The 12,114-nt window shown below is 38.8% G+C and overlaps 1 protein-coding gene across 1 annotated transcript in view; it reads right to left on the bottom strand.

Moving 5' to 3' along the window:
- Positions 1 to 2,654: 2,654 nt before the first annotated feature.
- Positions 2,655 to 12,114, bottom strand: part of dipk1c (divergent protein kinase domain 1C) — a 74,289-nt gene continuing 64,829 nt past the window's right edge. Inside the window, exons 6-8 of the mRNA XM_030078746.1 lie at positions 9,657 to 9,821; positions 3,606 to 3,680; positions 2,655 to 2,888 (exon numbers count right to left, since the gene is read on the bottom strand). Coding sequence (XP_029934606.1) covers positions 2,655 to 2,888; positions 3,606 to 3,680; positions 9,657 to 9,821 — 474 coding nt within the window. The remainder of the gene's footprint in view (positions 2,889 to 3,605; positions 3,681 to 9,656; positions 9,822 to 12,114) is intronic.

Below are 12,114 nucleotides of genomic sequence, written 5' to 3'. Positions count from 1 at the left end.
AGCAGGTCCACTGACAACACTGGAATTCAATTCCAACACATGAAAAATCTGCACCTCTGACTGTCCGCAGAGTTAAATTAAAAACTACAAATCATCATTCAGTGTCTCTAAACTGCTGATGACACAGTTTACGATTTTTAGGTACTAGAATTTCTTTAAATGTCAATCTTCTTTTTTTTGAGAATGTTTGGTATGTTTTTTTCAAACTGTCAGTCGAAACATCCACTCCTCATTTTCTTTACATGATGTAGTGAACAACATCTGCTTTACATTGCTGCCAACAAGGCGGTCAGAAGGGCTGTCCCGTCTTTGAAAGGTCGCAGGTTTGATACCGGCTCAAGGACTCCTGTTGAAGTGTCCTTGAGCAAGTTGCTGACCCCCTGCTGTGTCTGCTAACTCTTCATGAGACGCTGTAGAGAGGAGCAGCTGGAAAATGCCTAAAAATCCAATGTAAAAGTGCAGTTATGACGTATGAAGGGACTTTCTGGTCGGCGGTCGTGTTTCAGTTTACAGAAAGCAGAAGTTCAGCCAGGGAAGTCGGGTTTTCCTAGTTAGCTACTGCCTCAGTATTAGGATTGGATTGATATATTGGATTTTTTGACACATTCGTAAAGAAGGAAGCGGCTGCACTCCTGTAAAAAATCTTTATTGAAACCTGCTAAGGAGCCGCTGATCCACCTTAGGGAAGTTTGTAATTTGAGTTTTAACGTGATAGTTCAGGTCCTTACACATGTTTGTATTTGCTCCTCCATCGAAGCGGCGACCAACAACTAAAAAAAATGCTTTGAAGGATGCACAGCAGCACAGGTTTTGGGTCACCGCTCACTCTAACTCCATCCACTTGGGTTCATTTCATGGCCACACACACTTTTCTCACTGCAGGGATGAAGTTCACAACTCAAACCTGAATGATAAATCACACTCCTGTACATTAACAAACATGGCTGTACGTGTAAGAACTGGTATTATCACTATAATGCAAATAATAAAATCATGGAGGACACATCGAATCATTTCTTTGTTTGTATGAAAATGGTAAGAATCAAATTTACAAAATATCAGCACCAAGGATCAGCTTCAATTCCAGGATATTGGTGTTGGAAAAGCGTCCATCATCAGTCCAACTCAATAATGTCCATTTAGACACAAAACCCTGGACGTCTTGCTGGATATTAATCTTTAAGTGATGCAGACAACCATGGAAAACTCAAGAACAATCCAGTATGCCGCCAGTCTAGAAAAGCCTGAAAACTAAAGACACTGCGCATTAATTTACCTGCCATGTGAAGTTATTAACATATTCTCTATGTATGTACACTGTTACATCTTGTCTACAACTTTTACAGTATAGTGTGGATGCTGATGCCTTCTTAGCTTCGATTTTTTTAGTATCTCACTGAGACTACCTGGTTAAATAAAGCTTACAAAAACAGACAGGACTTATTTACAGCACGCGTCCATGTCCATATGTTCCACTGCTGAGATGAGGAGATACTTGTGGCATTCCCAGGCTCTTTCAATCGATATTCCCGTCGTTCTGAAACTCTGTTCAGCCGGGCATCTCTAATAAAGCAGCTTCGGACATTAAAAACATCAGACTGGCCCAGTTGTTTTTGGTCCTCCAACAGGTGAGTTTTGCAATAAATTCACTGGATTCCAGGACAACAGATTACAGCTTGGGGAAGATCGCCTCTCGTCTTCCTTAATCCCTAACTAGGAAGCTTCCTCTTAAGGTTCCTTAGTCGGCTGTAGGTAGCGCCTGAGACAGACAGTTAACATTAAACTTCAAACGCCAACATTCAGCAAAATTAAACTGCTTTTTCAAAACAGACTTAAAGAAATTATTGAAGAAATATGAAAATTAACCAGGATTTTCCTACACAAATCAGACTAATTTTTTAAGGTAGGTTTTTTGGTTGGAAAGTATAACCGTGTTATCTGAAGTATGGTTTCACTACAGTTTAAACGCTGTTTTTTTTATAGTAGTACTGCCAATTAATCATAGTTGCCATGAAATACCTTTAAAAACACTGTAATACTATGGTTAGGACAGTTACCATAAAGTACCATGGTAAAACTGTGCTAGTACCATGATTAAGATAGTAATATATAGAGTACCATGTTAAAACTGTGCTTACTACATAAAAACCATGAAACCACTGTGAATTTTCATAATAAAAGCTGCTTTATGTACTTGTCAAAGCCTTGATGTCAGTCTGCTGTTGCTTTTAAATGATGGTCTGAAGTTTTTTCAGCCAAAACAAGGAACATTAAGAGGATCCGTCCAATGTGTCCCATCCGAGGGACATCGTTCTAGAACACGCTGCCTTGAAATGCTGCGAAGCAGGGAATGCTAAACAGGAAGTTTCTCTGGGTTTGAGACAAAGCCTCCACTTTAGTTGTTTTAGGTTCCATGCTGAAAAAAATGGGAGGTCCAGAGCCTGATCCATCACTAGGATCATTGCTGTTCCCTACATCCTTCATGGATAATATTTCTGTGGAAAACTTGCCCGTGGAGCATGCAGATGTTTTTAATCCCATGACAGGAGGGAGCTGTCTTAGCGAGAGCATGCAGTGCAGTAGCTTTGTTCCCTTTTTGAGACGTTGACTGCCCGCCCGGGCCTGACGGAGGCTGAAGGTCCACCTCCACCTCCTCAGAAGTTCAGGGCTGTGTGGGAGTGGCTTCCTCCTTCCCAAGAGCCTCCTCCTTCACTTGAAGCTCCTCCCTCTTGGAGGAGGCGAGTCAGGATGTTGAGGAGGCGCTGATGGATGTCCCTGCCACGCCCCTTTTCTCCTCCTCCACCTCCTCCTCCTCCATTGTCCTCCTCCTCTTTATCCTCGCCTTCATCAGTCTCTGAACACTCCTGCACAGCTCGCTGTAATTCCACCTGTTGAAAAACACACAGGAGCAGGTTTTGGTGTTTTGCGGCTCACTGTTGAGTCCCAGCATGGAGACAGATCAGTCCTAGGAAGCTGCATCAGTGCATCCTTTATTCAATAACAGAGAATGCACATTTTTAAATAATGCAGTGTAGTGCAATCTGCTGCATCAGTGACATGATGCCCTGCAAAAAACACTGCACTGACTGAACATGAAGCATTCCTAGTTAGCTGGCAAAGTTTGCAAACCAAGGGCAGCCTAAAATCAATTATTAAAAAAGGGCACTGCATCGAAAGCATGACGAGTTGTGCTTTGATTGTGGTTTTGTAGCTTGTGGAAGCCCCTGCATTTGTTCTTTCCTTCGGCAACTTCGGCTGTGAAACCCTCAAAACAGAAAAGGCACCTCATGATTGAGCATTTTGCTGATGTGGAAGGATAGAGATTTTTTCTTTCTTTGGTTTTTCTGACAACTTTAACTACATCAGTTGTTTAAGCTGATGCTCTGATGTCTTTCTTTGGATTTGGAGTTTGAGTTTCTGTAGGCGGGCTACCAGACGCCGAGTGTTAAGAACAGCCAATGGAAAAGCTTTATGAACTGGATAAAGGTGGAAGAGGAACATTTGCTTGCAAATGTTTTAAGTCATTGTTTTATATAAAAACTGTTGAGCGAATCGATGTATTAGTTTTCATTATAATTCAACAAATGACAGGTAACTGAGCCCACCTGCAGAGGCAGCCCGGCCTTGGCACCGAGCAGAGTTGGAGAAAACCACGGCCTGAAGATCTTCTCACAGATGACCTGGAGAGGAGAGAGACGAGAAAAACTGAAAATATGACAAAACCAAACACACCAGGAATACAAACCATAGAATGAACTACCAATTAGGACAAAAGTATATGAGTTGAGTTTATAAGTCTAGAAATATTTCCCATGAAATTATTAGAATACAGGAAAACAAGTCCTTTTTTGCTTTGTTCCTCGGCTCCTCTCATATCATAACACATTACAGTTTGATTCTCTATTTATTTTGGCTCATGAAACATTTGGTTTAATCTGTTTCTAAATCAGCTTATGAGCTTATTTAGATTGATAGAGAAATAGAGACCGAGGGGGAAATCAAATCCAAAAACAGCAGAAGAGACAGGAGAGAAGGAGGGAAGAGGAGATGAACACAAATAAATACAGATAAATATGGAAGGAATGAAGAGAGGATGGGGCAGACAAACAAATAGTCTAAGAAAAAAAAAAAAAAAAACAGTTTCCTTGCAAAACGTTCGCCTTCTACCAAGAAACTGTTGGGCTCGATGTGGCAAAGGTCAAAGTCTGTCTGGGCCAACAATAAATCTGGAGCCCACCAACCCTTTATTCACACAGAGGTCATTATGATAAGTTCACCTATATATCTCTGTCCCTGTTTCACCATTTTGATGCAAATAATCCAGACCAGTGTGTGAAACACTGAAAAGGATAAACCGCTCCACTGCTCATGGGACTGCCTGAAGATCACAGAGTTTTGGAAAGACGTTCTTGACAAAATTATCACAAATAGTTTCAGCCCAAATACCACAACGTCCAAAACTGTGTATTTTCGTTCTGATTGGAGACTCCCAGCCTTCGTAACACAAAAAAACCCAAAACAAAACAAAAAAGATTGTTTTTACTCTTTTTTTCAAGTAAAACATACAATCTCTGTATTTTGTAAAAAATCATAAACCCTCTGCAGTTAAGCTCTGCTGTCAAAGGAAGGTCTGATGCTTTTATAAAATTTGGGTGAAATTCCTATATTTGTTGAAAAAAAAAATAGATGCATACTTAATGAGTCATACATGAAAGACAGGATCAGATATTTTATAAATCATAAATAAATGTAATATAAATCTCCTTGTGTACCAGCTTTGTAACTCACTGTCAAGACTTAACCATTTTTCATGTACGATGCCCCTTGTGTTCTTTTATACTTTAAAATATATATATATATATTATATATTTTTAAAATGTATTTATTTAGTTATTTATTTAGTTAATTATTTACTTATTGTTATTATTATTATTGTTTAAACTATTTACTTAATTGGCTTAAGTATCTGTCATTATCTTTTTTAATTTTACTTTTAGGGAACACTTTAAAAACCTTTGACAGAGGGAGTGGGAAATCATATTTGCACATAATTTGTTGTGTTTGAAAATAAAGAATATGTCAATAAAAATGTTTGTAAAAAAAAAAAAAAAACAATATGAATGAGTTATTCATCATGCTCATTCACTAACGTTACAACCACTGACGTTTCTTCTGTTTCTTTATTTCATTAAAAACTTCCAAGCACAAAACACTCTTGACTGACATTTCTGCAGAAAACTTTATTTTTTCAATATATGTTTCTCATTAAAATTATTTAAGGCAATAATTATATACTTTTGGATTTATTTATTTAGTTAGTTATTTAGTTACTTATTGTTATTATTATTGTTTAAAATATTTACTTAATTGGCTTACAAAGTAAGTATCTTTGACAGAGGGAGAGGGAGATCATATTTTCACATAATTTGTTGTGTTTGAAAAGAAAAAACAAAAAAACAAAATGCCAATAAAAAATTGTGTGAATAAAAATATGAAGTTATCAAAAATATGAATATATATATAAACTTGTAATGTTAGTGCTCACATTTCTGCAGAAAACTATTTTTTCAATAAAAGTTTCTCAGTAGAACATGTAAAGTTAAAGTGAAAGAATGTGGAACTGTTCATGTATTTTCTCTTCTTTTCTTTATTTTTCTCCTCCATGTTCTCATGTCCTCCATGTGAGTCTGAAGGAGGACACAACGCCTCCTTTTTTAAAATTATTATTATTATCAGCACTCCCTTGTCATCAGATATATAGTCGTTACATGGACTGGAGAAGACATCTGCTCAGTGCGCACACACACACACACACACACACACACACACACACACACACACATACACACACACACAAACACACACACACACACACACACAAACACACACACACACAGCGTTGACAGAGCAGGCGGGGTGTGTGTGGACGTCAGGGTGTGTGACAGCTCGGCGGGTCGTGATCAGACGGACCAATAGGAAAGCGGAGTGTCATCGGCGTATCATCGACACCCGTCTGCTGGAGTCCCCCGTCACTCATCCTCTATTCTTCTCTCTCCTCTCCTCCTCTGCTCTTTGTTCTTCTTTCATCCCCCTCTCCTCGCTCTCTCATCCCTCTTCTCTTCCCTCTTTTCTTTTCTGCTCCAGTTCCTCTCCTTTTTCTTTCTGCCTTTTTTGTTTTCCTCTCGTCGCTCTTTATTTTCCACTTTGCTTTCCGTCTTCTTCCCTTTGTTTCTTTTTATTTCTTTTTCCCTCTGTCCTCTCCTTGATTTAATTTGCTTTCCTCTCTCCTCTTTGATCTTCACCTTTTCTTCTTTTTTAATTTTCTGTTGATCTGTTTTCATCTTTCCTTCGTTTCATGTTTGACTGCCTTCTCTCCTCACTTTCATCTCTTCCATTTTCTCACCTTCATTTTTCTTCTCTCCACTCCACTGAGCCTTTATTATTTCCTCCTGCATGTTTTCCATTTTCTTTTCCTTTTCATTTTCCTCTAAAGATGAACACGTTCCCTATTGATTTATCGATTCAGATTCATTTTCAGTTCTTTTCCAGTTTACTAAGTTTAATTTTCTCTGGTCTCTCGTCTTATTTATTCATCTTTTTTTCCATTATTATTCTGTTCTCTTCCCATTTTGCTCTTTACTTTTCTCTCTTCATTCATCCTCTTCTCTCTTCCATCTTTCTGTCCTCTAACCCGCCTCACGTCTTATCTCAAATATTCGTTTTCATGATTCAGATCTTGGGTTATCTCGGGTTTTCCTGCAAAGGACTATTTTCCCTCACCTGGCTGTCATCTCCTGTAGTCTCATGTTCACACATCCTCCTCCAGTGAATACACAGATCCCATATCATATGTTACATGACCCGCAGGAGCCGCCTGGCTGATGAGAGTCCGTCTCGCCGCCACGGCGGTGATGACGGTGGCGACGGCGGCAGCGGCGACGAGGCCTTTGGGGCTTCGGTTACGATTGTGTCCCGAAAGTTTCCTCTGTGTCGGAAGGGAGCGCCGGGAAAACCGGAGCGGCTATGGTTACTATTGTGTTTCCCAGAAAGTCTCATCTGCCGCTGAAATGTCCTGGACTCTGTCAGGACGGCCAGATCCAAATGGAGATTATTATATATCATTATTTTTATTATCAACTCCTGTCTACATGAAAATTAGACAAATTTTACATTTATGTATCATTATTAGTTGTATTATGAGTACTGTTATATACTTAATAACTACTTAATTAATAGCATATTATAATTATGTGTGTAATTTAACCTCAGAGTTGTCAATTTTAAATTGCAGTTTTACCCTCAATGAAAACATGTCAACTAATGCTAATTGTAATGATACCACTACTACTACTTCTGCTACTACTGCTAACAACAACAACAACAACAACAACAACAGCAATAATGATAATAATAATAATACCCAATAATAACAGTTTTAACAGTACAATTTCCTCCCGGGGATCAACAAAATATTTCTGATTCTGATAATATATGCACAAAAAGCTGTAGAGCAGTATCACATAACTATCAACTAATTATTATTATATTTATTATATGAACTATTATTAACAATCACTATATTATTAAGTATATTTAATAAAAGAAACCTTTACATTATTCTTCTCTCTCTTATTATTGTGATATTTTTAGTTTTTTGGTTTTTTTTAATATAATAATACTAATGATTGTAAGGAAGAAGGAACAATAACCTGTAAGACCATTTAGATCTCAGATTTTTTGATAATTTAATGATGAACACGGCAGTAATGGAGGATTTCAAACTTCTTCTGGTGCACAGAGTTAGAAAGACATGGAACTGTGCGTTGTTCTTTTTTTTTTTTTTTTTTTTTTTTTTAAATAGATTATTAAATTCAGTATGAATGTCGAATGATTTTGTTTCAGAAAGGTGCATTTTAAACTCAGACACAGAGTTTGTTTTCTGTAAAATGAAAGGAGTCTGGCTTCATGCTGTCTGGTCATATTTATGATCCTTTTGATGGATTTTATTTTATTTGTTCTGGACGGCCTATAGAGGAACCGGAGTGTATCATAATAAAATACACTCAAGTACAAATTATGACCCAGGGCCATAACATCATACACAGTTCACATCAACATCTGATAAAGAACATTAACACGCAAAGAAATTAGGATTTTGGTTGCCATGTTTTTATAGATCTTTTATATTTTTAGAAAATATGATGAGAAAAAATGAGATGAGTTTTATTTGCCCATTTCCACGGGGAAACTGTGTCTCTACAGAAGCAAAGAATAAAGATCCAGGCTTGAAAAAAAAAAAGTTAAATTAAAGTTAAATATTTAAATATTTAAATGATGATGCAAATAAAATGATGCCTTAAATTAAATTCACACTAGGATTGTTGTTGTGATGCGTTTACTGATCCACACATTAACAGCTGAGAGAAAAATCCTATCCGGAATTTATTTAGTTATTTATTTATTCGCTTCCAAATATAATCTGATTTTAGTGAGCTCTTCCACTTGGAAACACAAATGTGCCGCTGTGTTTTCTCCACGTGCCGCGTCGCCGCTCCAGGTAATTAACATTCCAGCCGGCGCTTTGCTGCACGCCTGGAATTACATGATTACATGTTGTGAAAGACGGATCACCTGCAAGTCCTGAGGAGCCTGGAAGAAGCAGCAAGCCTGTGATTTATCAACCGTCTCATTATCAGGGGGTTTACACACACACACACACACACACACACACGCACACGCATGCTGAGGCGGCGGCATGCACGACGTGTTGAGGCTCAACCAGAGAAGTTTCATATTTAAGACGTTTATGCAGCTTCTCTGCATAACATGAAAACAGAGAAACGGTGCCAATCCTGCAAAATTTATGAGAGAAAATAAAACTAACACTGTGTACTTCAGCTTATTTTTTTACACAATATATCAATTATAATAATTCAAGAGTGAAACACCATGAAAACTTTATGTAAAATATTGTTTGTTTAATGACTGATGAAGAATTTGAGCAACTAGTTTCTGCTTTAAAATATTTAAATTTGGCAAAAGGATGAAAAGTTTTATAACTTCAGTTTTTACATCATCAGGAAATTAATGTTTAGGAGCTGAAGGGTCAAAGCCTTTACTTGTTCCATTTTAAATAAATAAATAAATAAAATTAATATCTTTAATACATCTAATTTTCTTAATGAAAAACCTCTTTCAAAATTGTATTCATGCCTAACACATATTTCAAAGTATAGTTCAATTATAAAAAGCCATTTACTTTAAAAAATCAGTTTAGGATCAGTTATTTTAGTTGATTTATGTAAATCTGGGGAGAAAACCGGCAACCTCACTTAACTGAATTTAACTGAACATACTGATACGGATTCTAATAAATAGTACTGATTCTAATCTATACTGATTAATATAAAACATCAAATTTTCCATGTAAAAAATCCATATGAATTTTCCAATTTTCTGTCTGAATTAAAGTTAAAACCCATTTTCTAAACAAACTGAACTGGATTTAGAGTCTCCCTCCTAACATGATGCAGCATCCAAATCTAAAGTGAAGCTTGAGATTAAATTCTCTCATCCAAACTTCTCTTTCTGGATTAACTGGGACCAAAGAAGAAGAAGAAGAAGAAGAAGGAGAGAAAGGTGGGCCGGCCCCTCACCTGCAGGTTGCTGTTCCTGCGGCGGGCGCTGCAGCGGCGCCGGCGGCGGTTGCAGCGGGACGAGCAGTCGAAGAAGTTGCAGTCGTCGTCGCTGGTGCAGTTCTGGTCCAGGATGTCTCTCATCTTGGGCTCGAAGAACGCCATGTCCACGTCGATTGCCACCACCTGCGGAGGAGGATCAGGTCACGGGCCGGGGTCAGCTCAAGCAGCGGGTTTCTCTTCTTATTTGACAGATGTAGAGTGAATAAAACACTCATGTGCATGTGCAAACTAAACCCTCAGCAAGCGCTGCAGTGATAAACCCAGCAGAGAGATCCCTCCACCCTCTGCTCTGTGCCCTGGTCTTATCTTATCTGCAGCGCCAAAACCTCCTCATGTCCTCTAACCATCCTCCAAAATAAAGGTCATTCACGTCATTCTTACAGCCACAGTCACTAACATTTACAGACATGGTGGAATATTAAACAACACACATGCTGTTCAAAGCTAAAAACAATCGACTGCAGAAACTGTTCAGCGGGTTTACAGTTTAAGGGGAAATCTTAACTTTAAAAGACATTACACTCATGAGACCAGGAGGAGTGTCTGTGCGTCTCTTAGTGAGGTGAGACTGAGGAACGGCTTTACTGAAACTGTTTGACACGAGATGTAAACACACGATCCTCAGGAGGAGCTGCAAATCAGCAGCTGCTATACGAGCTACGGTTCATTTATTTGGTTACTTTTCTCAGTTTCTTTTCTTTTTTTCTGTGGGATTTGTACCGTGTGTGTGTGTGAATGCATGTGTTAGTATATGTATATGCATATGTATTTATATGTTGGGATATATGATGTCAGAAATAAAATTATTTAACAAAAAATATTAGACACTAGTGTAAAGACAGGGAAAGACCAGCAAAGCTTGTAACTGTAAATATGCATATTTCTTTGCTTTATGTTTCTTTTCATTTTGGTCACGATGCTTTTGTGCTGTTTTTTTTTCTATTTATTTTAAAACAATATTTTTCTTTATTGCTCTGTTCCTTGCATATTAGAAATAAACATTTCAATCAATCAATCATAAAGTGAGAGAGAGAGAGAGAGAGAGAGAGAGAGAGAGAGAGAGAGATGGGGGGGTTTGATTTTAGGCTGTTTGGCTGATGACACGTTGCTGGAAATTCATGGAGAGGAAATCAGAAGAGAAATGAATCAGAGCAGAAAGAGAAGACAACAGAAGAAAAAAGGGAAGAAAATGAACAAGAGAATGGTGGGGGGGTGTTAGGACAGGACAGCCCTGGTGATCAGAATGTAAAAAAAATGCATAAAGTCCAGGTGACAGCGTTCCTGATTTGGATGAGGAATACAACAAACAATCATGTCGCTGCAAAATAAATCAGAAAACTGCGACCAAAAGTAGTTTGTCGGAGCTCGTATTCTGCACAGACAGGAAGTCAGATTTTTATCTTTGCAGACCAAATCTGATGTGCCTCACGACGCCAAAACTGATTTTTCAAAATGTTTTCTTTCTGACTGGAGTCGCCTCAACCCTCGGCCTCCATTTCCCACCCAGCATTTTAATCAGCTTGTCTCCAGACTGAATTTGTACACAGTTTATCAAACATCACAGTTATAATCTTCATCAGAACCTGACGGCAGCAGAGAGATGAATCCAGTCGCAGCACTTTCCTCTACAAAGGGTAGAAATATCTATATCGTATCTATCTATCCTGACTGTAGGCCTCGTTTGGAGAGACGTATAAAGATTAGGGCTGCTGATTACAAGACATGCAGCGAGTGCTTCACACTGAAATACACAGAATGAATATAAAAACAGATAGAAAAAAAAACAGATTTCTTCACTGCTGCATCCTCGTTAATCAACCATGAGGAAGGAGACAAAAATAAAGGTGAAAGGTGGAATTAAGGGGATGCATAAAATCTCGCTGCTCGTTCTCGCTGCTCGTTCTCGCTGCTCGTTCTCGCTGCTCGTGTGTGGTCTGTGTTTGCTACCTGTTGCCTACCTGTGTGGGGAGCCCTGGTTTACTGTTTACTGTTCTGGATTAAAACTGCCGATCTGGTCAGATCTTACCGGTACTCTTTGGATCTGATCCCTCCTCGCCCTGAGTCGCTATACTTTCCTTGCTGGCGGCTCGGAGGAAGTTTTCCACCTTCTTTCTGTGCCGCCGGTTTTGGGAGTTGTGCTGACGCGCTAGCTAGCTAGCTGTTCCTCCTGCCGGTTGACCTCACCGAGGTAAGTGGAGACTTGTCTCGTGTGGTCGATTTTGCGGGGAAACAGTTTCCGGCTCTGGCTGGATCTCCAGAGTCTGTGATCGGCTTCTCATAAATTGTAATACGGGTTTACCCCTGGAGGTTCGGGTGCTACACAGCTGCTCGCCTGCTTGCGTGGGACGTGTATGTGTGTGTGAACAAGCATTTAGGCTCCGGCTCACTTGTGGTCGTTTCTGTGTGCTAGTTTTAA

Source organism: Myripristis murdjan, chromosome 20 (genome assembly GCF_902150065.1).
Source record: "Myripristis murdjan chromosome 20, fMyrMur1.1, whole genome shotgun sequence".
NCBI lineage: Eukaryota > Metazoa > Chordata > Actinopteri > Holocentriformes > Holocentridae > Myripristis > Myripristis murdjan.
This window is presented reverse-complemented; position numbering and strand designations above follow the sequence as displayed.